The sequence below is a fragment of the Chamaea fasciata genome, unplaced genomic scaffold (genome assembly GCF_029207755.1).
Source record: "Chamaea fasciata isolate MVZ Bird 193981 ecotype frontalis unplaced genomic scaffold, bChaFas1.0.hap1 SCAF_11, whole genome shotgun sequence".
Taxonomy (NCBI): Eukaryota; Metazoa; Chordata; class Aves; order Passeriformes; family Sylviidae; genus Chamaea; species Chamaea fasciata.
In genome coordinates this window covers 16,808,198-16,833,181 of record NW_027094096.1, presented here as the reverse complement: position 1 = coordinate 16,833,181, position 24,984 = coordinate 16,808,198, and the positions used below count along the sequence as shown (strand labels likewise).

Here is a 24,984-nt window from a genome sequence, read left to right as displayed (position 1 = left end):
AGAGCCACCTGTGCATACATGGGCTTCTCAGCCACGGCCTCATTTTTGGGGTCCTTTCCAGGATACCCCTTTCCAGCATGCAGTTACGCCCATTACTAGTTTCTTAGCAAACCACCTTCAAAATTCTGTTTTCTGTGGCTCTTGGCACTTTTGGGGTTCAGAGCAAACACTTCTGGCCTGGTCAGCCCCCCAGCTGTTATGAGGATAGCAAGCCCATCCCAGGGGATGAGGGAAGAAGGATGCTCTCTCTGTGGGTTCTGTGCAGGTCCTGTCTGTCCCCCCGGTCTGTATGAGATTGGGCTCTGCTACAACCAACTCTCAGCTCACGCCTGCCACTCGCAGCCAGGGACAGCAAAAAACTTCACCCAGGGATGTTTTGCTGGCTTTTCACCGCAGCCAGACTGATAAATAGCTGTCTCCTCGCCTGTCTCCCTGGAGAGAAGCTCTTACCACTCTGGCAGGTTGCGAGGTGCCAGAAAATGCAGAGCCCATTGTTGGTCTCACTTTTCCCCTGTTCCCAGCCCACCCTGCAGCCACCGCAGAGCCCGTGGGGCGCTCGGGGCTGGCACTCGGCAGCCGCAGCTCCGTGAGCAGGGGGCGAGGGCTGGGCTGGGGATTTCCCGGCAAAGCTATTGACGGGAGGCGGGGAGAGTCTGTATTTACCAGTGATCTGTTAAAGGGCAGCGATATTTTTTGATGTGCCCCAGGGCTGTCTAGGCTCAGAGCCTCCAGATGATGGTTTAATGCTCAGGGGACCATGCCTTTATTTTGCTTTTCCTCCCGCCTTTACTCCCGTGATGTCTCTGGATGTGTTAGCAGACCTGTGAGCGAGCCAGACCCACCGCCCTCCTCCCTGCCATCAATGCAGAGGAGCCTGGTGCTGTTTTTCAGTCCTGTGGCATAGGAAAATAGGGATCAATAACCCGACTCCCAGCCCTGGATACAGGCACGTGGGAGGAAACAGTCCCCATTATTTTAAGCTCTCTCCAAAGTGTAAATTCTCACATTCTCTGATGAAGAGATGTCCGGCAGAGTTTTGTCCCTGCCTCAGCTCACATCTGAGCTCACTGCAGGTCCTCTAGCTGTGAGGATGTTCTCTCTCAGTTCAACAGCTAGTGAGAATGGGCTGATTTTTCACACCTTTTAAAGCAAAAGTCACCTACCTCATATTTTTTTTCCTCATGTGAATTCAAACTTAATTGCTATTCTAAACAAACAGGTTTCTGCCCTCTGCTCCTGCCACTACCCCCATCCTCAGTGATGTGCTAAGGCTATAAATAATTGAAGGCAGGATCTCCTCTGTTGCCCTTTTTTGTGATTTGTATTCAGGGTCTGCTCAGGGTCTGTCTCAGCCCAAGAAGCTGCACAAGCCAAGGCTGAGCAGCCACGGAGTGAGGGATGGTGTGAGGATTCTCCTGGGAGTGCAGGCATACATGGCAGACATCAACAACCAGCCTTGACCATGTTCCTCTTGGAATAAAAGCCACAGGGCACAAGCTCAGTACATACAAAAGTTTTATTTTGTTCTCAGGAGGAGGACTGAGAGAACCATCCTTACCTGCTTTCAGATATTTTACAGTATGTAATATATATATATATATATATATATATATAAAGCAATACATATATATTAAAAAATATCTTGCAGTTACATGACATAGCCAAGAGTACAGTTCAACGTGTATCTGCAAGTTCAACCTTCCTTAGGCCTCCTGCTCCTCTACAAGTTCTACTAATGGCTTTTTGAATGATAGCAAAATGTCAGAGTGGCTCATCCGCTGTTGGCTTCTTCCTTTCATGGAGAAACCAAAGGACAAGGAGGAGAAAGAGAGGCCTGAGGGAGGCTAAAGGCAGGCAGCAAGCACATCAGGCAATTTTTGCATGTTGCTTACAGTTACAGGAGGGCTTTGCTGGCAAATGAAGGAGTCCCTTCAGAAGGTGTCCCTGCTGAAGGAAGGACAGCTCAACTGACCTTGTTTCTTGTTGGGACTTGTCTGCATGGGCCATGGAGGGAAGCTGGGGAGATATGCATACTTCTGGTGTGTTAGGTGGGTTTCAGTCAGTCTAGAAGGACTTGGACACCTGCAATAGGCCACAAGAGCCACGAACAAACACTGAATACCACTGGTAACCTGTAAATCAGCTAAGTCACTGGCCTCGAAAGCAGTTAAAGAGGACTAGGTTCTTGCCAGCATGAACAAACTCTCATGCAGGACTAACCTAGCCCCTGAGAAAGAGATGAAAGCCAAGAAAGGGTGTTTTATATGAAATGATTCTGCTGAAAATAAGTATTGCTTAGATACAGCCAGCGTGAAGCTGTCTTGTAGTGGAAAACTTTCCTTGGGAGGTCCGCTGTGGCTGGAAACCACAGAGCAAAACTTGGGGTGGGACTGGAGATTGCTTCAGGTGATAGAAGACTGGAGAAATTTTTGTGACTGGAGGTCAGGGTGATGCTGAGTCCAAACGCTGCTCTGTGTCCTTATGTCCTCTGTGGATGACTCATCCTACATGGTGGGGTACAGGTATCCTGTTTGGGCTGGTGCTGTCTTGGCAGCCATGGCTGAAGTTTAGGGCAAAATGTGGATGCATCCTCACAGCCTTGGGGGCAGGTGGGTATCACCTGAGCTGCCACCAAGAAGGGATGTGTATTTGCATATAAAAATAATGGCAGACTCCCAGGACTCTCTCACTACTCCTTGCACAGAAGAGGGATTCACCAGTGTGGGGAACCTGTGAGGCCCAGGCCTGCCCACATGGGTTTCCTGCACTGTCCATAGGCTCTGAAGCTCTGTAGTTGCATCTCCTGATGGAGAGGTCTGGCCGGAGAGTCCTGGGGATGAGTTCAATTCCCTGTGCACGGCACAAAGCTTTGGTGTCAGGGAAATGCTGCCTCAATCGCTGTGCCTTTTTCCTGGCTTGGAGGGAACTTCCCTGGAGTGTGGGTGAGGTTTGCAGATGGGCAGCACATGCGGAGGACACCAGCCGCGATCTTCTCCTTCGCCCCCTCCCTCCAGCTCCCCAGCAATCATTTCCTAAGGACGCAAGTGAAGAGATGGGGGACCAAGCGAAACAAATGACCTGGCAAGGGCTTGGCGTGCGTGGAGTGTTGTGGCTATTGCTTGCGAAAGACCCGAGTCTGGAGCACATTAAACAATAATGAGAAGAAAGGGAGCTGCGGTGGCAGCAGGCTGCTTAGTCACTCATCTCTCCAGCTCTGGGTCCAGAAATGTCCATCTCTCTGAGGAGCCTGTTTTCTGCTCCACCCAGTCCACGTAGTTAGAGACCTTGGTATACACACCATACACCTGCTTGCTGCCGCACTCTTCTGGGCCACCCCATGAGACCAGCCCTTGGGCCACCCACCTCCGTGTTCCTGGGTCCTGGATGACGAAGGCTCCCCCGCTGTCTCCCAGACAAGTGTCCTTCCCCCCCTCATAGTAGCCGGCACAGAACATGTTCTCAGTCACGCTGTAGTTGCCCGAGCGTGACTCGTAGCTGGTCTTGCACTCGGCGTGCAGCACCACGGGCAGCTTGACATACTGCAGGATATCAGACAGGGTCCTCATGCCTGAGCTGATGATCTCGTCCACAGTGATGTTGGGGTTGGAGATTCCCCAGCCAGCCACCAGCCCCAGCGTGTTGGGGTGAGGCCCCTCCAACTCGTGCTCAAACTGGGGCAGGCAGACAGGCATGACATACTTCCCCATGGTCACCTTCTCCTTCAGCTTGACCAGCGCGATGTCATGGTTGTAGTTCTGGATGTCAAACTCCTCATGGAGGATGATCCTCTCCACTGTCCTGTTGACAGCTTCCATCTTGTTCCTCACATCGTGGAGGGCCAGATAGACGGTGACGTGCTCCTTGGAGACGGGGATGACGGTCTTGTCCCGCCGCTGGGACCGGAGCACGTGGGCGGCTGTCAGCACCCAGGACTCGGAGAGCAGGGCCCCGCTGCCGAACCATTTGTCGTTGGGCACCCGGGACATGTCCTCCACCACAATCAGGGCCTGCCAGGGGAAGAAGCCGGGCTCTGCGTTCCGCCCGCCGATGATGCGCTTGATGATGCCAGGCAGGGGACGAGTGGGCCGGCCACACACTGGAGACGGAAGGGACAAAACAGTTACTTCCAGCTTATTGATCTAGTGAACAAATGAAAAGGGGTATCCCTGTAGGTTATGCCATGTGGCTGGTTGTCTCCAAACCAAACACTCTCTTTTGTCTTTTTTGGTTTTGTTTTTCTTTCCATTTTCAGTTTCTGGAGTGATTTGGCTAGATTCACACTACTTCAGAAGCAGAAAGGCCAAATGAGTAATCTTATAGCCTCACTGTGACCTGTGAGCACACCCAGCCCTTCCCAGACCTTTCAGGCACTTGCCTGGCTCCTGCTCAGTGTGCCACGAGACCCAGGGGAGGGATGGTGGGAGGACTGGAGCTCGACATCAACCCAATCTCACCCCTCACTCTGAGACCTGTCATGAGGTCTGTGTTCTCATAGCCATGGTATTTGCCCTCCTGGAGCTGCTGTGGCTGGAGAAGGCTTGGCCACGGAATGTTGCCTAGCACCATGGGCTTTAGTCCTGCGTCTCATCACCCACAATTCTGGCAGCCAAACCAGAACCTCTCTGCTCAGCTCTTCAACAGACCCAGAATTAATGCCTGAAGAGCCCTGACATGGTGCCTGCTCTACTTCCAGGAGCTTTATCTAGGCACAATTTTAGGAAGATGAGGGAATCAGGATGCTGAAGGTGTCTCTGAGAGATTGGACAGGGTGGGGAGGGACAATCCTGTCCCTAGGGATTTTAAGCCTTTGGACATGGATATTGGTGATGGGGCTGATTCCTGCCTGTGGCAGCACTGTGAAGGGGGACTCTCAGGTGGTTTGGGGATGCTGATGTCTCTGGGAGGTTGTGGGAGCCTATTTGGGCATGTTCTGCATCTGGAAGAATCCTGAATCACAGCAACTCACGTGCTGGTCTCATCCCTCTCGGTCTGCGAAAAAACCCCCAGATCCTCCATGGAAGGTGCTGGGACTCTGCCTCAATGCCACCTGTGCTGTGAGGGGACAATGCAAAGCCTCACAAACAGAGGGTCTGACCCCTCAGGGTGGTGGGGTCAGGGTGAGAATCAGTCTTGGAACCAGGGCAGGAGTACTGTAAGCTGCTAATGTGGATTTGTTGAGGCTGGGGTCTGTCTCTAGGAAAAATGTAACTCTGTCAGGGACGGAACATGGTGAATGTGTCTCTGCATGTGCTCTGCACCCCTGTTTTTCCCAGTGCTAAGAGGAATAGAAAACATGCTCACGAAAAGAATTCCTGTGTCCCAGCCCAGCTGCTCTGCTGCACCAAAGCCGACGGCTGTCCCAGGGAGATGCTTTTAGAGGAAGTACATCCAGCCAAATATTTATTCTATTAAATTACATATCAAAAATGCTGACCAGGCTGCAAATGCTCCCACTAATGGCAGAGGCAGGCATGGAACAGCCTGGAACAGAGGTTCCTCTTGATGGGGAGGTGCGTGAGACACAGGGGAAGATCTGAAGAGCAGCTGGCCAGCTGCTGTCTGCAGATGCTGATCTCAGGAGAGCATCACCCTCTCTCTGGGATTTTCCATTTTCCTGAAGTCTCTCTGACTCCTGTCACTAATCACAAGGCCTGGAAATGGCCCATGAAAGCAACTATGGCTCCAAAGCTGTCCCCGTATGCTCCCAGCTCAAATTAGTTCAGGCTGAAACATCAAGCAGAGATGCAGAGAGCAGCTGCCACAACAAGAGCAGCCACAGCCCTGGTCTTGGAGTTTTGTGGGATGCAGGGAATCTTAGGAGTCCTTCCTCTAGTCCTTCCTCTCAGCATGGCTGGAGAGCAGATACCCTCCACGGAGCTGGGCCAGTGTCTGAGCCCCAGGGTGGTTGCAGTTGCAACAGCTGCATGGCAGCCGGATGCCTGTGCCTCTCTGGAGAGCCATCCCCGCATATCCCACTACAATCCACACCCAAGCTGCCTCCAGGCCCCTGACGTGCCAGCCAGCCTGGCACCATGCTTGGCTACAGCCAGAAACTGTCCCAGAGACTTTTCTTTAATCCCAAGCAGGTGCCTGGCCTGGAAACTTGCTGGCTGCAAACATTTCTGCCACTGCTCAAAGACTTGGGACTTTTCCTTCGCTGTAAAGCAGTTTGTTTTTTTCTGGAAGGCTTGAAGAGGTGATAATTGCTACTGGATGTGTACACAATGCCAACAGGAGCTCACAGCCAGGTAATGCTCTGCTCTTGGGTAAAACCATTTCCAGGGATGCTGGGGGCTGAACACGGCCAGTGGGCTGTTGGTTTCCTTGTGTGCTGGAGTGGGGAGCTTGGGGAGCCCTGGCGGCTGGCGTGGCTGTGACCCCAGTGCCACCGCTGCACCCTGAACATCTGGGCCTGCTGGAACAGCAGGAAGCCTCTGTCCCCACCACCCTCCTGGCAACGCATCGTGGCACTTGGGTGTGTATATACAGCTGGCACTGTCACCAGGAGCAGCACCTGCTCTGCACGCCTCACTGTGGGAACCAGCCACCTCAGCAGCAGTACCTGGTTGGCAGGATGGCAGCTTGGTGCCCAGCTCCTCACTCCTCCACTGCCCCAATGCATCACACGTGTAGGTGGCTGCAAGAGAGCAAAGTGTTAGCTGGGCTCTGGCCCTGGCATGAGGGATTGTCCTTTCTAGTGAGGAGACCTTGCCCCAGGTCTGTCAGGGCCTTTTGAACCTTTTTTCAGAGCAGAAAGTGACCTCCCTTTTAGTGTCCTCCGTGCCCCATTCCCAGGGGGCCATGGTGGCCCTGGCCCCATGCAGGGACATGTCTCCATCCTCAGTTTCATTGCCCTGAGCTGTCTGGAGAGCTGTGCTATAGCCTCAGTCTCAGCTGGCAGCTGCTTCCACATAAAAATGCTGCCAATGTCCATTCTGCTAATTCATATGTGATGCTGGGACCATATGCAGGGAGATAAAAGCAGAGACACAAGAATGTGAGGAATTCTTTTGGCTTTGCTCACTGAGGGAGGAGAAGGGAGAAGGGCTGGGCTGTGTCTGCACCCTTTCTACTGTTCAGAACTGGGTCTGAAGGGTACAGAGAACTGTGGTGCTTGATTTGACAAGGCACAAAACCTTGCAGTTTTTCTGTGGTTGTGGACTAAGGGGGGTGGCAGGGAAAACTCAGTCTGATATGATCCCACTGCCATCTGTTGAGCTTTGTATGTGCTGAACATTTGGGTGCTGGGATGAGGAGCCTTGCAGAGCCCTTCCAGAGGCTGCTGGACCTGGTGCTCTCTCCAGCAGCAGCTCCTTTCACAGAGACACCAAAAATTTCATAGTCTGCAGGGAGCAGATGGCAGGGTGAAAGGCACAACACAGAACACTCACACTGCTCTGCTGAGGCTGTGAAACACTCAAGACAAAGCAGCTGGCAGGGCCAGCTCCATCCTACCTCATTGTGGGGCAGGATTTGTCCAGTCTGATGGTCCAGGCAGGGCAAGACAGGGTTTGGTATGTGTAGGCTACATCCATGGCCTGCTGTTTGCAGAGCACCCTAGAGTTGCCATCCCAAGCTCCCCCCACTTGCATCCCGTGTGCCCAGCCTCACTGTGCCGTGGGGATGTGGCCTGGCCCCACTGCTCACCGGTGCTGTTGGGGGCCATGTGGTAGTAGGGGTGCTGGCAGTGGTACTGGATGGCTGCTTGGTAGGTGGTCAGGTTGTTCCTGGTGGAGAAGGTGACAAAGCCATGCTCCAGCTCCGGCGGCGCTTTGCAGTCAGCAACTGAAAGCCAACACAAAGGGGGGGTTGAACCCTGTGCTGTATCTTGGGGTGTTCAGCTAGCCAGCAGGCAGGTACTGCTGGGCTTTGGCATGGGGTGGTGGTCTTGTGGGACAGACCAAGGGCCTGTATAATGCTGTATCCCTTTTCTCTCTGGCATTGCAAGAGGCTCTGTCCTGGTGGGGCAGCTTGGCTCTGTGAAGCCCTCCCATGGCCACCCTGCACAGACAGAGCACGTGAGTGGCACCATGGAACAGCAGCAGCATGTCCCACCCACAGGCTCTGTGACCAACACCACTCACACTGGTGGAGACCCCAGGCCCGGGAGCCCCTCCATGTAGTGCAAGATCTCTCTGCCACACCAGTGACAGGGGATGAAGCCTGTTCTGGCAGGTGAAGTCTGTTGTGAGATGGTCCCAGAGTGTGTCTTTGCATTGTAGAGGTGTGCAGGGAGAGGCAGGCAGTGATTCACAGCTGTGCATCAGGGGTGGTCCTCTATGCACACGACTTTGCTGAGTGCACAGCCGTGTCCTTCCTGCTCTGGTCTTGCTCACCAAACAGTGCTGATGAGCATCTACAGATCAGGATGAACAACCCTTGGTCCTGGCTGTCCTATGACAGCTTATGTAAGACATTGAGAGTGTGGCTTGGCTGGTCTGCAGGCAGGGTTGAGGCCAGTACATGTGGATGAGACCAAACCTGCTCCATTCCCCAAGACATCAGTGGCGTTGGCTCTGCTTCACCAATCCCTGCTGTTGACACAGGGTCTGATGGAGGGAGAAGAATTTTGGGGTGCCATTGCCCTTTCCCATGGCCTGTCCATGGTTCCCTTTCTCCCCATGATCCCTCAGAGTGCTCTGCCCAGCCTCTCCCCACAGCTTGTCCCCTGAATTAGGTTTGTGCCAAACACTCCAGGGAAGACCCCAGGCTGTGGGAGGGTTCATCTGCCAAATCCAGGTGTCACCTCCTTGGAGCTGAGCCTCCCTACCATGTGGGCAGGTCACAGCACATTTGGGTGATGCTGTGCAGCCTTCCCCTACCCCATCCTGGGTGATCTGCCCCAGTGGAGGTCTGGAACCAGGGTCTGCTCCTGCCAAGAATCAGTGCTGTGGAGCTGGGTTCTGCTGTATTTAGGATGAGGAGTTGAGTAGGGAAATGGTGACTTTGAAGTAAGCAGGTCCTGTGGATCAGGGATGGTGTGAGGTCTTTTGGTTCCCATGTGCTCCAGGATGCCAAGGGAACGAGGACAGCAGTCCTGACTGATCCAGGCTAACAAAGAGAGAATTCATTAGACATAGTAGCTGGAACTAGGGATATGTATCACTGCTCAGGATTGCCTAATTCCTTGGGTGAAAAAAGCCTGGTTTATGGCAAAATACTGCAGCTCACCATTCACCAAAGTCCCCTCCACTATCTGTAGAGACAGCAAGTGATGGGATGGGTCTGTAGGTGCAGGCAGGCTGGGTGGAGACTCTGGGTACCTGTTTCCTTGCAGGAAAGAGGGAATGAATGTCAGGCGACCATCCTGGCCTGCATCTCTACTCTGGGATTGTTTATGGCTGCGGGGCAGCATTCACTGGCCTGCACAGCCCATCTCATCCCTGTGTGTCCCTCAGACCTGGGCAGCCCTGATCCCTGGAGAATGGGCTCTTGTAGAGAGGTGCTGCTGCACCAGTGTCCCAGGTCCTGCTGAAAGGGTGACGGGAGGGCATTTGTTCTGTGAGCTTTTCTAGAGTTTTCCCTCAGGAAAGGAGCCATTTAGCATCTCTGTCTTTGTAGGACCGGAAGTGGACTGACATCCCCAACACACACCTCCTCCTCCTCCTCTCCCAGCCTCTGGTCCACATCCCAGCATCCTTCTAGTGGAGCCTCCAATGCCCCAGGAGTACAGGGTGTGTGCCCATGGTTCTTGGGCATGTGAAAGGGGCCAGACAACAGGCTCTGATCTCCTTCAGCTGCAGTCAGCCTGAGGCCAGCCCATCTTCACCTCTGCCAGGCCGGCCGTGGGGAGAAAGGTGAAGTGGAGGAACATCCGTCCCCCAGTCTCGGTGCTAGGGCTCGGTGCCTGCAGGAAAGGGCTGGAGATGCCAGCCCATTCTCCAGGCCTCCTTGTCCGGAGGGTCTGAAAGGCACCAGGACTCTTGGAGAGAGGAGAGGAAGGAGTGTTTCTTATTTGTGACACTGGGCCAGTGGGGAAGGACAGTGGGAGGCTGAATCCAACCCACCGACCAACCAACCGGGCGGCCGTGCCGCAATCCTTGCACGGCTGCCTTGGAGGGGGAGCTGAGGCAGCCCAGGAGTCTGAGTGGAGAGGGAGGGATGCGGAAATGCTGGGAGCTGGCAGCAGCACAGGGTCCCCAGGCAGCGGTGCTGGGGCCAGGTGGGCCCCCTCCCCGTGGGGCAGTGTGTCACCGGGAAAGGGGGGCTCGATGCCAATTTCCTTCACCCTTCTCGAGACGGAGTTAAGAAAGCACCAGGCGTGGGGGTTAAGAGTGCCATGCCGGTTAGACAAGCCACAAAGATGGATTTGGCAGCCAGGCCGGTGGAAAGGGAACCTGCCCTGGGTACTGGACAGAGCAGAGGGGCATCGAGACAGGCTGCCCGTCGGGGCGGCACGGCTGGCGCCAGCCTCACGCGGCCACTTGCTCCGAGCCGGCTCTTCCCTCTGTCTGGTTGTTGGCTCTATCTGCAGCTGCACCGAAAGCAGAGGGGAAGGAGGAGAGCAGAGAGAGAAAGCCCAATTAGTAGATGAGCAGAGAAAGACATGCAGGAAACCCAGTCCCCAAAACCAGAAATCGTTAATGAGCTCCCAGTGAGCCGTGCCAGGGTGCTGTGGATGCCAGTGGAGCCATGGCCCTGCTGGGGTCCCCCTTGCTCTGCTCGGCCAGGGCAACCTGGGGGTGGTGACTGGGAGAAGCACAGGTTTCTGTTTAGCCTCTCCAGGACACGGAGCTGAACTTTGTCCACTTTGCTGAGAAGTTTTTTATTTTCTGTATTGTTTGTGCCCTGCCTCTCACAGACATCCTGGGGAGATGGGAGTCTGTGCAGTCTGGAGGCCTAAATTGCCCATTTAGGGGCTTCTTGGCTCTCCAAAAAGGTCTTAGAAATTTAGAGTAGTGAGTCATATTACACAAGAAGTGATCTGTTCCAGCCCATCTGGAACAATGCAGGTAACCAGTTCAATTTCCTCAAAAAGATAATAATTTTTGGTGTTAAAAATATTTACCTAGATTTTGTTCTAATTTTTAGACAATGCAAATTTTTCTCTGATCACTGTTCAAGCTGGATAAAATCAATGAGAATCTGTGGTAGTGAAAGTGTAAGAGTGGGGAGTTCCTCAGCAGGACAAGGGTATCACTGACTCCACAGTTTTTAAGGAGCCCTTTCAGTTTCTAATCTATTTAGCAAGTCTGAGAGCCTCCCAGTTTCCATTTGGCTTGAGAAAACATGAATTAGAACTCCAGAAATACTCTTTCTTTCAAGGTAAGATACAAAATATTATTAAAAGAAAAAAAAATCTGCCCAGATGAGGAGAACCTGGATCCCAACACCCCTAGAAATCCTCCCTTCCTGCCTCTCCTGGAAGAACTTGGGACAATTCCTGACCATGTTTGCTGCTTTTCTCCTCTCTGGCCCAGCCTTACAGCACTGAGCAGCAGTGAGAGCCTCCCTGAGCTCTGAGAGGTTTGGGGGAAAGGGAAAAGGTGTGATCAGGTACATCTCCCAAGCCTGAGCTGAGAGAAGAGCTGGGTTAGATGAAAGAAGAGATTATTCAAATTATCACCTGTCCTTTTAAGTGGCATTTCTTTTCTTCTCTCTTTTTATGCCATTTTAAGGTTTGTAAATATTTGGACCTTTTTTTTCCCCTCTCACTTAACTGAGCAGTGCCCAGTTTTGGTTAATACCTGGGACCTCTCTAATGCCCTGCATTTTAAAACCCTCCATTGGGAAGAAAATTTGGACTAGGAGCTAGATTATCCCACATTGTCCCGGGCTTAACTGACAGAGCCAGTTCTCAAGAGCCAGGCTTGCTCTTTCTTTGGCAGGGAGACAGCAAAGTGGCTCACAGATCAAGTTATATGAGTAATCTAAATAAAAGCACCCATCTCCTGCTTGTGGCATTTGGCCTGAGCCCCGTTATGTTACCCAAGAACAAGCCAAAAGAGCTTTGCAGGGTTACGTTGCCTCTTTGGCTAGGTTCATGTCTCTGAGTAAGGAACTCCACTCTGGCAGGGCAGCTCCCGTTAGCATGAAATGATTTTAGCAGGAAAAGGACATTGGCAGGGTAGGGAAGGGTGTCCTTACTTTTGCAGACCGGGATCTTGTTACTCCATGTGCCATCCTTCAGACACTCGATCTGGAAGGAGTCACTTTCCACGTTATCCTGTGCAGAAGGTATCAACAAAAAAACCCCAACCCTATCAATGTTCAAGGCAAAGAAATAAATCTCTCAATAAAAATGGAATTTCTTGGTGATTTAAACAAGTTATATGAGCATCCCCTGGAAGAGGTCTTTTTTAGCTAAAAATTGCAATAAAATCATAATGAAAAACTTGAGGAGTTTTCTTGTTGCCAGCAACTCAGGGCCACACTGAAAGCCAAAGAACTGGAGTCACTTATTCCTGTTGTAAATGATGAGATGTGTAAGGAGGCAGCTCTGTATGAAGGATGGGACTGGGAGGAGATCAGAGAAATACTCAAGTCCATGTTGGAAGTACAAGTGGGCTACTGGCTTGGAGGGAAGACAGCCACCCCATGAGTCAGCCACGCTCTCTGTGGTTCTCAGCTGTTTCCCAGAGAGACCCTGCCAAAATCCTGCCCCACTTGACTCACTGAAGCTGTCCCCAAGTCCCCGAGGATCTCTCAGTCAGTGAAGGCTGGCCTCTGCAGGGCTGCTGAGACAGTGCCCACTGAGGTGGGGGGCAGGCAGAGCCCTGACAGCTGCCTCAGAGCTTTTGCTGACCGTTTTCTCTGGCAGAGGTGCCAGGCCTGACATTCTATGAGTTTGCTGGCTCTGGAGGGATTGCTGAGAGGGTGGCTCAGGGAAGTGCTATCTTCTTTTTTCCTCTCCATCTTTGGAAAGTAAAGGTGTTGGCTCTCAGAGGAGGTGTTTTCCTTGCCTCTGGAAAGGGGCTGAGGATGATGTGTGATTGTGTTCACCCTCCCAGAGATGCAATGTCTTTGAGAGGAAGTATCCTCTTCTTCCTACCTATATTCCCAGCTCCATGTCGTCAATCCATACCTTCAGCACTTTGTATCCAGTGTCGCAGCTGATGACAACCTGGTCTTTAAAGGTGTACTTGGCTTGAGAAGGCTCAATTTTCCCATTGATCGGTGGTTGCACCAGTGGGCATGGGTTTCCTTTGAATAAAGAGCAAATGAAACTAAACAGAGGAATAAATGGAGAGAATGTTAAGTCCCAGCTCTTCCACTCAGCCCATGTTAGCAGAATTTGAGTATCTCTGCCGTGCTTTGACTCTTAGTCTACACTGGCATGGCTCAGCCAGGCTCTTTTACAAGGCATGAAGGCTCCATGTCTTTCCTTCAGTCTGTAATTCTCTGGCTTTGAGCATTACAAATTTGGGAGCTAATAACAGTAGCTTGTGCAATTATCCTGCCCAAAATTGCTCTGCTTTGCAGTATGGTCTTGTTTCAGAGCCCAGTTTCTGTAGGGGAAAGAAAGAACCCTTCGAAGAGAGGGCTCCATGTTATTTTATGTCTCTTCTATTGTGATTTCTGGAACAGATCCTTTCTGGAAGCAGGATCATGGACCAACAAACATGTGATGCCCACCTGTAGGCTTTATAAAACCCTTCCCATTCCCAAGCCCAGCAAAGAGAGGAAAGCAGCAGGAATTACCAATTGCTGTGTATGACAACTTCCAGCCCCTGTTCTCTCCAGAGTTGTCACTGTGGAAGCGGATCTGCACACTGTTGGTTTGGGTTTCGATGCGTCCTGGGGACTTTTCTCCACAGAAAGGTCCAAACTCCTTTTGGCCTGCTTTGATCTGACGAGGCAAAGATGAGTGGGTGATTTGAGGGCGCTCTTTGATCCCTGAGGTCAATGGATGGGGTTGGAGTGGGGCTTAAACACCATGTGTTGGGGGGATGTGAACAGAAAGAGGGTCACTGTTGGCTAGAAGGGTCACAAGCAGATGTGGTAAGAGACATGGGGTCAATAGAGCACAGGGCTCCTGCTGATTCCATCATCCCTGTTTAGACTGGGGCGATTTTGATCCCATCACCAGGGCAGTGGGGACACAAAAGGCGAGTACGAGAGGAGGAGTGCTCAGATCCCAGCTCACCTTGATGTGGTCATATGGACAGGTCACCTCGGGGTGGTCTTCCACATCAAAGCTGTCCTCGAAGTTCAGGGTGATGAAGAAACCCTCCTCCAGCTCGATCCGGTACAGGCAGTCTGAGCTTTTGGGGTAGGGGCTGGGGAAGTCGGCGCTGGTGATCACCCCGCTCCTCTGGGTGTAGAGGTTGTCACTGCACTCCACTGAAACACAGCCGTGGCTTCATCAGGGCCCTGAGAGTCATGTTCCAGCCCTGATCATACTCAGGAATCCTCCCAGTGGAGTGGGGTTTGTTGGGTGGATCCATGGATTCCGAATATGGGCACATGGATCCCAAATATGTGTCCATGCAAGAATCTCACACAGACAACTTCCAAATATGCCCATGGCACGGAAGTCCTGGCCTGAGAGCTAGTCCCAGCTAATCTACATGATGCAGATTCAGAGCAGGGACTAAACCTTTTCATTTCTCTGACTTGAGGAGGTCTATAGAGCTTAGCTGAGGAGCACAGCCCCTGGGAGAAGGAGTCCCAGAAGGAGGAGTCCTACTGGTTTGCAGGGGAAGAGGCACCTCATCCCTTCTGGCAGCAAAAAAGGGCCATTTTGCCTGTGCTTGGTAGGTGCGATGCCTACTCAGGGACCCTCTGTGTGCCCATCCCTGTGTCTGGGCTGTGCCTGTGGTACCTTTGCAGGTCCTGTTGTCGGAGTGCAGGATGTAGCCAAACCTGCAGGAGCAGTAGTACCCGCCAATGTAGTTATGGCAGTAGTGGTCACAAGCCAGCTCCTCATCACTCTTCTCCAGGCACTCATCCACATCTAGAATGGAGTTAAAAAGGAAGGAAGGTCACCCTGAAGCTCTCCACACGTCACTCCTCATGGGGACATTTGCCACAACACTGAGAAATCCCTTATCCCATGTGGTGGATCACATGAGCACCCAGTGAGTCCCACATGGCCCAAGGGCTGCACACGAGTTCTTCTCTTGCCAGGGAACCCAAGGTTGACCTGGGACATGGTCCCTGCAAATCTGGTTCCCTATCCTAGCAAGCTGGCCCTGCAAGCTCAAATGCTGCTTACCCACAGCGGTGTAATGGGCATCGAAGCCAGTGAAGCGTTCCTCATTGGAGAAGTCAGACCTGAAGGTGAGCCCCATGTAGGGCCCTGGGGACAGGATCACTTGCTGTCCTGGAGCCTGCTCTGTGTCTGTTGTCTCCCTGCCACAGAAGGTTGCCAGCTCCTGGTCCTCAGTTTCAATCTGTTAGCAGAAAGAAGGGGTGAGCCTGGAGAGCCTGCTGTGCATTCCCTGGAGAGGTCAGGCTGGGATTGGAATCATCTTCTGTATCCAGGAGCTCATGCCTCTGCCTGTGCTTGCCCAGGCTGGCCCCTGCCAGGATTCACCAGTGTCTCCGTGGGGCACAGGGACTCAGGTCTGCCTGTTCTGCCTGGAGGCACCTCTGAGGCAGATGCCAAGAGCAGGTGGCACCAGGGATGTAGGGAGAAGCTGGGTGGTGTAAGGGGAGGACGCAGGGTGGAAGCCCATTTGGGAGGTCATGCGATGAGGACATGGGGCAGCAGCGCAGAAGAAGGGGGGTGAAAATCTGCCCTGGGCTGTGTCATTCCCACTCAGAGCTGATGGTACCTGAGATGCTTCCCCTCACCTCTTTCCGTGGCTCAAACACTGATCCAGACAGCAAGCATCTGTGTGAGGGGCCTAGAGGAGTCCCTGCCTAATGGTTTTGTATCAGCTCAAAGCAGCAGCTGTAATTTCTTTCTGTCCCTTGGGCTCCCTTGGGCAAGCTTGGTCCTGTCCCTCCCACCCAGTCTCTCTGTCTGGCTCCAGAGCTGTGGTTCCAGACACTGCTGGGACTCTGACCTTGCACTCAGAGGGGTGAGGAAGGGGAGTGATGAGCCAGGGTGCCCTGTTGTCCGATCAGCACATTCAGTAGTCTCTATGTGCATCCCTTTAAAACACAGCCTTATCTGTGCCTTAAAGCACTGTAATCCCTGCAGAAAAACTTTGACTTCTCCCTGGAAATCCTCTCCTTTCCTTTTTCCTTGCTGTTTTCTCCAGCATTGATCCACTTGCTTCCCCTACACATCCCATGCCCAACCTGTCTCAACCACGACCTCTCCCAGGCAGATCCTAGCACCCTGCCTGCTTTCCTCCTGAGGATTTGAATGTGCGTAAGCCTTGGCAGAGGAATGTGATGAACACCACCAGCCAGCCCACCACTGCTCGAGCCAAGCCACCGCTATTAAGGCTGTAATGAGGTCCACAGCCCCCCGGCACATGCCTGGGAAAAACAGTCATCTCCTTGGGGGCCCATGGGCTCCTGGAGGTGTTGGAATGCTGTCCCTGGCTTGCTTGGCCTCAACAAGGCCCTGAGACCCTTCTCTGACTCCATCCCTGTCACCTAGAGACCCTCGGGATGTGCCTGCTGGGGAGGGTCTGGGGCTGAAAGGGAAATTTCCCAGAGCTGAACAAACAAGAGGAAACTCGTTCACACCAGGGAAAGCCAACATGGAAATGGCAACTCAGCATGCCTTGACATTGCCTCCAGATATTTTCCATCCTCTCATACAAGCTGGAGCTGGCCAGAAAAAAAAGACACTTTCCGATGATAAATTTTGGGAATTCTGAGAAAAAACATGCACCCTGCTTTGGGGACAAAAACCCAATTGAATTTTTTTTTTTTTTGTAACAGCATTCTGGGGCAAAAAAAAGAAAACAAGTAATTTGGGCTCCATCTGGTTTCAATCCCTTTGAAATATACTGTGGTGCTTTAGAATTGCTTTTAAATCTGAAAGATTGTTTTGAAATGAAATAGTGTTTCAGACTGAAAAACGGGAGTCCCATCACCAGAAGCAAAGGAAAAAGACATTTCAGCCCCAATGTGCAGACTTGGCTTGCACCAGCACGTGGGACACAGCCTCTTCCACAGAAAATGCTTTTTCTTTAAAGAAATCTGTGGGAAGGAGGAATTTCCAGCCAGCTGCTCTCTGTGGGGCTGGTGGCTGGCACCTCTGCCAGGACTCAAGAGCCACCGTGTGGGCTCCCATTCCTTGCCTTCAGCCCCAGAGAGTGCAGGACCTGCAGCGCAGCATTCCCAAAGGGCAGGAAAATCTTCCCAGTGCCCTGAGTCTCAGCTCAAGGATGCTCCAGCCATGGGCCCAGCCCCAACACTGCCCCCAGCATCCCTGGATACAGCCCTGGAGCAGCAGGATGGGTCCCGAGAGAGCTGTGCTCTCCTCACTGGAGGTATCCACAGCCCCTTATCTGAGACGGGTCCCATGCCCCGAGCCACAGGGAGCAGAGGCAGACCTTCAGCAGTAAGCTAAACAGAGAGGTCATCATCCCTGGTTAATATTTGCTGCTTCTGCTGGGGACTGTATACTTTTTTGTAGATCATTTACATCCAGCGAGCAGGCTGGTAATTAAATCCTGGTTGTTTGTTTGGAGTTTCTCCCTCTCGGGTCACGATGTCGACGTTTTCACTAGAGAAGATGTGTCCCTGAGGGAAATATCAATTGCCACAGAGAAATTCCCTATAAAAATACGCTGAAAGAATCCTCCTTTGAAAAATAAAATGTAACGACACTCTTGTGCCTTAAATTTACCCTTGCCAATGCCTCCCGCTGTCTTCCCTGTTTCTTCTTGCATCCTCAGTCCCTCATTAGGACTTCTGCCCTTCTGGGTGGAGGCAGATTGGAGTCCCTCTCTGGCTGTAGCTCTATCCTTCTGCATTTTGGCTGGTGCTGTGGCTAAGGGCAGTGTCTCAAGCTGGGACACTTGTGGGTGTCCCAAGCTGGGGGCCCCCTCTCTGCCCCACGTTGATTCCCCCCTTGGGGAACTGGGAGTCCCTTTTTTTCCCTTGCTGGCAGGAAAAAAAGGCTGCCCCAGAGCATGGGCTGTTGGGGATGCCGGGGAGCACTGATGCTCTGGAGGTGCCTCCTGCAGCCAGGGGGTTAATGAAATGCCAGAAACACCGAGGGGAATTTGGCCCGGCAGTTCGGTGTCTGCTGCCGGAGAGGAGCAGGCAGTCGGCAATACGGAAACGCAGCCGCCACCAGCCCCCCCCCCCTCCAGCCCTCCAGGAATGCACTAATTGGACTGATGAAGGCCAAACATACCACTTGTAATATATATAAATGGCTCATTAGGCAGAGAAATCGCAGTGCCGGGCTGAAGACACTGGGAACATGACATGGGGAGGAGACGTTCAGAGCCAGGGCAGGGCATGAAGTGGCCCCCGCCGAGCGGCCCCGCAGAGTGTGGCAACAAGGCAACACCCAGAGCAACAGGGCTCTTTTTTTTTCACAATGCTGCTGCTACTGACTGTTGGCAATGAAGCAGGGACAGCCCCTGCAAAAGCCTCCATCTAAGTCTCCTGGAGATCTTCTCCCCAAGATACATCAAGGGTCCTTTCATATGCAAACATGAAGTTGCCCTGAATTTCCACGGTGGCAGCCCTGCTATGGGTGGCAAAGGAGGATGCTGGTTTCCTGTGATGTGGATTTGGCTTGGCGTCCAGACTGTCCCCTCCTGCATGGCAGCTGCACCCACATGCACTATTTCTGGACAAGCCTTGCTCCCTGGAGGGACTGGGGGTAAAAAGAGACCCAGGCAGGATGCTGGTGTCCTCCAAGGGCTGATGACTTGCTCCCATGCCGGGTCTTCCTCCTCCTCCCCCTGCACTGTCCCCAGTGGCACAGGGGAATGGCCAGTGCCACCAGACACCTCTGCAGAGAGCTATCAGTATGAGGAAGACAAGCAGCAAAGTCCTAGGCTTTCCCTTCTCCCAGCTGCCTTCTGGGGTTCAAAGTGCTCCTTTTGGGAGCCCACACTCCCCCAGAATGAATGAATCCCCCTGGCTGGGGCTGGCTGACAGGACCAAAAGAGGATGCTCTCCTCCTGAACCCCCAGTTCATGCCAAACCTTGATTTGTGCTTTTTCTCTCTCATTTATAGAGGAAGGTGTACATGGGTCCTGATCACCCTTCTTGTAGCCCCAGGCCAGGCATGTACTGCCCTGAATGAAAAACTAAGCTTTTTTCCTGGTCCTGCATGTCCCCCACCAGTTCCTCATCAATCATTGACAGGGTGTCCCCCGATCTTCATTCCAATCAAGGAGCTGGCTGGAGCTGGCTGCCAAGCTCTTGGGGGCTGATTTCATTCCAGGGCTTGACTGAGCAATGTGCAAAACCTCATAGACAGGTCCCTGGGCTCAGATTTCTATAATAAGCTTGGAGATTTACTCATGATGGTCCCTTAGAAGCCAGAATTTCATTGCCCTGCCTCAGTGCTCCTCAGTGGCACTGTTCAAGACACTTTACCTGTTTTTCTAGTCAGGGCTGAGGATTTTTGGGTGCCCTGGGCCATTGATGAAGGCTTGCAAACCATGGTGAAACCCTCAGCAAATGAGGAACCCCCAAACTGGTTCCTTGTGGATGGTGATGAGCTGGGCAGAGCCTGCTGAGCAGCACAGCAAAGGGAAGGAGCAGGAAGAGGGCAGCCCAGGGTGGGTGGCTGCTCCATCCCTGTCCACATGGACCTGGCAGGTGGCTGACAGCTGCCATCCATGACCTGAGCAGAGGCTGTATCCAATGTGCTGAGGCCCAGAGTTTGGCTTCCCAGCATGTCACTGGAGGTTTCTACCTGCATGGGGGGCGTCTCCACGTGGGTATTTTGGAGATGGCTGTTCCTCCCATTCCTCCTGGCTTACTTCCTTACTGAAATGCAACTCCACTTCTCTGCCATCCCCATTTGCACAAACAAGCCTCCCATGCTGTGAGCTTTTCTTTAGGAGCCATGTTCTTTTTATATACATAGACACGCGCAAGCGTGCATGTGCATATATATAAATAAACAGCTATTGTTTTAATTAGCCATTGTTTCAGAGCTCTGGGAACTGTTCCCTTCTGCAGACCACCCCGAAGGCAGGTTTACAGCTCAGATCACCCTGAGCTTGCCACTTGGGATAAGTTTCTACATCACTTCAGAGCTTGGATGTGTGGGCAGCCAGGGAGTGAGGGAAGCAAAGGCCACGACACAGGTGCTTTTTGCCTGTCTTGAATTGAGTCCCCACCTGCTCAGCCCCTTTTTAACCTCCTTCTTATGGCAGTCAAGATGATGAAGACCCTGAACAAACAAGAAGGTGTTTCTTCATCCACACAGAGGCATATACTCATATTTAACCTGTCCAACTCTCTGGCATGTGGTGCTGCAGAGATTAAAGTTACCCATGAGCTCAGAAAGCACTGGCGCAAGTTCATAGATGGGGAATCCATTGAGCACAATGGAACACAGAGATCTGCCAGTGTTTCTGAGCTTCCTCAGTGGCACCAGCAGAATACTATAGAGAAGGACCTGTGTGTGCCAGGTGTATACTTATATCCTATAGCCATGCACTTTGGCCTCTGTCAAAGGGAGGACTGATGCTGTTTTTGCACCTTGCACTGGTGCAGATGGAGCTGGACACACAAACCCAAGGAGGGAAACAGCCACAGAGTCATTCAGTGCTCTCCTTAATATTTTCTAAGCCAGTGGTTTAATGGCATCAAGATTGCCCCCTTACCCAGCAGGGTAACCTCTGGATCTCCCATAATCCATCCGTTTTCATCGCTTTTCAAATGTAATTCTGTGCTGGAGTCTCAGCAAGCTGAGTTACAGCCCCGAGCAATTTATACAGCTGAGATCTAAATCCCTGTGAAAAATACCGCCTTCTTATGGAAATGCAGGGGCAGGGAGAGCTGTGGTGCCAAGTTGGCACCATGGCCAAATAACAGGGAGCCTTATGAGAAAGGAAAAAAGAGGAGGGGGTGAAGGGCGGGAGGAGGGGTAAAGCTTGGTATGGGGAAAGTTTCCAAGAAATCTGTTCCTTGAGCTTATTGGGGTTTTAAAGCAATATATCTCTATATATGTCCCTGGGCCCTTGTGCTTGGAGAAGATCCAGGAGAAGCAGAAAGAGCTAATCAAACCTCAATGAGAGCTGTTAGTAGCAGAGTGAGTGCCAGCACAAAGGGGAAATTAAAGCAGGGAGCAACAGATCCTAGAGGACAAAACACACAAATGTTTGCTTTGTTTTCTTAGGGCAAAAATAAAACAATAATTTCAATTATCTAGCAGCTAGCACCAGGGCCAAGTCCTGTGGTTACAGACCTGGGAGCAAGCTCCACCTACCTCTGTGTGGAGGGGCAGGGTGGAGCTTGTCCTGGGTGATGATGTAAGGTATGTTCAGCCAGGAAACCTAGAAAGCACTTGCTTGCTACTGCTGGTCTCCCAGTAGCACCACACTTGAACATTTTTAAAGATATGGAGAGCTGCCCTTGTCCTGGATGTGAAGGAGAGCGCTGCTTGGAGAAACCTGTGGTGTAAAGGTGAGGCTGCTCTGGGGCACTGCAATGTGTGGGCACCACAGTTTTGGGTGGGTTACCACCCGGCAGTGAAGCAGACTGAAATATTTGGAGGTTTTGGCCATGACAGCTCCCTGGAAACCTTCATAGCAGCCTCAAGCTCAGGTCTAACCTTTCCCTTTTACTTCCCATTGGGCTGGACAGGGTGCCCCAAGAGCCTGCAAAGAGTGGCCAGGGATCCAGGCCGGCTGCAAGAGGCACCCACAGCCATGGTCTGATGAGCTCTGCCCAGCTCGGGGGTTTTCCTTGCTGGCATAAGAGTGGCACAAACTGCTGTTTAGCCACAGGTGTTTTATCAGCCCATAGGTGTGAAAGTCCCATTGGGTGCAGTAAGAATTAGGTGCCCAAATACTTTCAGAAATTTGTTCCTCTGTGGGTAAGCTCTGACTCTGGTGTCCCACTCACTGTTGGTCCAATGGATGCTGCCAGCTTACCTGTGTTCTCCCTGTGGTCCACTGGACTGATAAGTCCTGAGCCAAATAAAATGGGGAAAACTGTCTTGTTCCCAGCTTTTCCAGCTGGCCAAGCAGCTCTGCTGTCTACCCCACCATCTGCCCTGAGATGTCACAGCTCACCTTCACATAGTCATATTCACAGAGGTAAGATGACTCCAAGTCAAAATGCATGAAATACAGCTTGATTTTAAATCCATCAGGCACAGAGATGTTCCACGTCATTTCCGAGTCACTGGGATAGGAGTCGGGGAAGTTAGGAGACTGGATCTCCCCAAACATGTCTGTCAGCTCCACGGCATCTGCCACGCAGAGCAGCAAGGCACAGAAGGGCCAGGCCAGGGGGTACCTGGAACACACATGTGAGGAGATGAAATGAAACTCTGGCAATGACAATACCTGTGGAAGGCTCATCTCTTTTCCCAAGTGGATAGTGCAAGAGGAGGTGCAACACCATGAGCAACCCCTGGGAGGTGGGATCTGCATGTGGCTCCCATGAGGGGAAAGCCCATCGAATGGTGGGTGCCACAGGTGCCACAAGTGATGTAAAGGCACCGCCACAGCTCCCAGCCAGCCTGAAGTGCCATCAGGAACTCAGTGTTTCCTTTGCTTCTGGGCGCAGCAGCCATTGGCAACACATCCGTTAACTAATGGAAGAATAAACATAAGCATGCTTAATAAAATAATGATGCTTTCTGAATCGATTTAGCGAAACCATCATGGCAAAAACTGCTTATTATTATTATTATTATTATTATTATTATTATTATTATTATTATTATTATTATTATTACTGCTGAGCCTCATCCTGCCAAATTGGGATCATCAGCTCTCAATAAACAGCACATATCTTTGCAGCTGGGCAAAGATGGAACCTTTGCCCAGCTGCAAAGGCCTCAGCTTTGCAACCCTGCATGTTACACTCTACCCTACTCTTCTCTTCTCTTCTCTTCTCTTCTCTTCTCTTCTCTTCTCTTCTCTTCTCTTCTCTTCTCTTCTCTTCTCTTCTCTTCTCTTCTCTTCTCTTCTCTTCTCTTCTCTTCTCTTCTCTTCTCTTCTCTTCTCTTCTCTTCTCTTCTCTTCTCTTCTCTTCTCTTCTCTTCTCTTCTCTTCTCTTCTCTTCTCTTCTCTTCTCTTCTCTTCTCTTTCTCTTCTCTTCTCTTCTCTTCTCTTCTCTTCTCTTCTCCCCCAAAATGGAGAAGCACACAGAGGCTGGGATCCATAAAGATGTTTTGTCATCAAACCCATCTTTTAAAAAAATCTCGGTCTGAAGAGTTTGTCCCAACTTGTTACCAATTTATTTTTCCCAGAGGAGGGCGGAGAGAACAGGTAAATCTGTGGTGGGCCAGGTGACTTCACACCAGCCTCGAGCTTCATTTGACATGAAAGGGAGCATAAACTGAGTATTCCTCTGTGCGAGGAGTGAACACTGCCCGTGCTGGAGGTGTGAACACAAGAGCCTATGTATGCTATTGCACAGGACCCAGAAAGAGGAGCAGACCTCAGGCTCTTTACACTTAGTGGAGCATTCAAAGGAAAAGAAATATGCAGGAAATAAGAGCCATTAGAGATGAAATTTCTAAAATAGGCACTTAGGCCTGGCAAAGGCTTGTAGGTATGTACGACAGACATTGGAACTACTCACACATACATGTACACCTGGTTTCAAAATCAATGCTTGATTTAGGTATGCTGGTGAGGAAATTGAAGCTGCATTAGTGGATTATTTTTAACCTGTGTGTGTTCTTTCAAAACCAGGGCAGTAAATTTCTGGGATTCATTTGTGTAGTGCCATCACTTTTCTCAGCTCTTCATTACAAAGAAAAGTAAATGGGAGCTGAGAAATTTGGATTGATTTTTCTTTCAAGCAGAGTGAGGTTGAACATGCGCTTTTCTGACAGCTTCTCTGAAACCACAAAAATGTGTGAAGGGAAAAACTGTTACTCCTCTGGTCAGAGTACATGCGTGGGGCTGGATGGAGAGCTGGTGTAAATGGGCATCACCTCCTCCATTTCAACAGGCTGTTTTCTTGTACTGCTCTGCTTTCCCAGAAGCAGGGAAGGCAAAACAGCATCAAACTTCTTCCCCATGACAGGAAAAGTCAGCCTCATGTGGAAGTGATAAATGACCGTGGTGTGCACAGAAACCTGAAGCCCGTGCAGCAGGTCCCACCTCGCTCGTACCTTTTCCCCCGGCCGTGGCAGAGCGGTGCCCATGCCAGGATGTCCCTCTGGCTTTGCTGGGATGCCGGCGCGCAGGCTGGGCTGCGGCACGAAGCCGGGGCGTGAGCATTGCCTTGTTCGCTCAGGGATAGGGGAATAGAGCCGCGGTCATCATCGAGAAACCTTCCTCAGCAGCACGGCCCCCCCTGCCCGGCCGTGCCCTGACACCACGGCGTGCGGGAGCCCGGGCTCAGCCCGTCGCGGAGGTACTCACCTCATTTTGCAGCTGGGAGAGTTTCCCGGCCGATTTGGTGCGGAGGATCGATTGCTCGCTTGCGGGGGACGGCTTTGCCTCTTTCCCAGCGCTCCGCTGTCCGCCTTATCTCCGTCCGGAGATTTGCGAGCGTGTGTGCGCCTATGTGTGTGTGCGTCTGGAGCTGCCTGGCATTTTCCATGCAGGTCACGCCTTCCCGTGCCTGCAGCCGTTCCCCACGTCCAGGCAGGCAGCAGGCAGGCAGGCAGACCTGCCCGCATCCGAGCCCTCCTCCCCGCCCGCCTCTCCCTCCTCTCCGCCGCGGGGCTGCCCTGCGCTCCAGCAATCAGCGGAGTTTTTGTCTTCCCTAATCTCCAGAGTTTTGTGTGTGTGTGTGTGTGTGCCCATGCACATTGTGTTTTCTCTCTCTTTTTTCCCCCCCGTCACAGCCTGCTTTGCCAGATGGCTAAAATTTGCCTCTCAATAGGGTCTGAGGCTCCAGCAAAAACAGAAGGCAAGAATGTGTGAAAAAAAAAAAAAGAAAAAGAAAAAAAAAGAAAAAAGAAAGCCTGTGCGGGCATAAATAGCTTTAGTGGTGGTGCTGCCGCTGGGATCGGCGCTCGAG

The 24,984-nt window shown here is 51.9% G+C and overlaps 1 protein-coding gene across 1 annotated transcript; it reads right to left on the bottom strand.

The window, feature by feature from the left end:
• Window positions 1-1,529: 1,529 nt before the first annotated feature.
• On the bottom strand, window positions 1,530-24,574 carry MASP1 (MBL associated serine protease 1). The gene is made up of 11 exons (XM_066193370.1): window positions 24,381-24,574; window positions 22,068-22,293; window positions 15,158-15,335; window positions 14,765-14,896; window positions 14,087-14,283; window positions 13,642-13,789; window positions 13,025-13,143; window positions 12,088-12,166; window positions 7,648-7,785; window positions 6,563-6,637; window positions 1,530-4,096 (listed from the first exon to the last, which is right to left on the bottom strand). The coding sequence occupies exons 1-11, from the start codon at window positions 24,383-24,385 to the stop codon at window positions 3,201-3,203; spliced, it is 2,193 nt and encodes a 730-aa protein (XP_066049467.1). The 5' UTR covers window positions 24,386-24,574; the 3' UTR covers window positions 1,530-3,200.
• Between the last annotated feature and the right edge of the window lie 410 nt (window positions 24,575-24,984).

Coding starts and splice junctions, on each gene's coding strand:
- MASP1 (XM_066193370.1), bottom strand. Junction 15,336..22,067: donor GTGAATATGACTATGTGAAG/GTGAGCTGTGAC, acceptor TTCTGCTAACAG/ATTGAAACTGAGGACCAGGA. Junction 13,144..13,641: donor GTTGTCATACACAGCAATTG/GTAATTCCTGCT, acceptor CTTTATTCAAAG/GAAACCCATGCCCACTGGTG.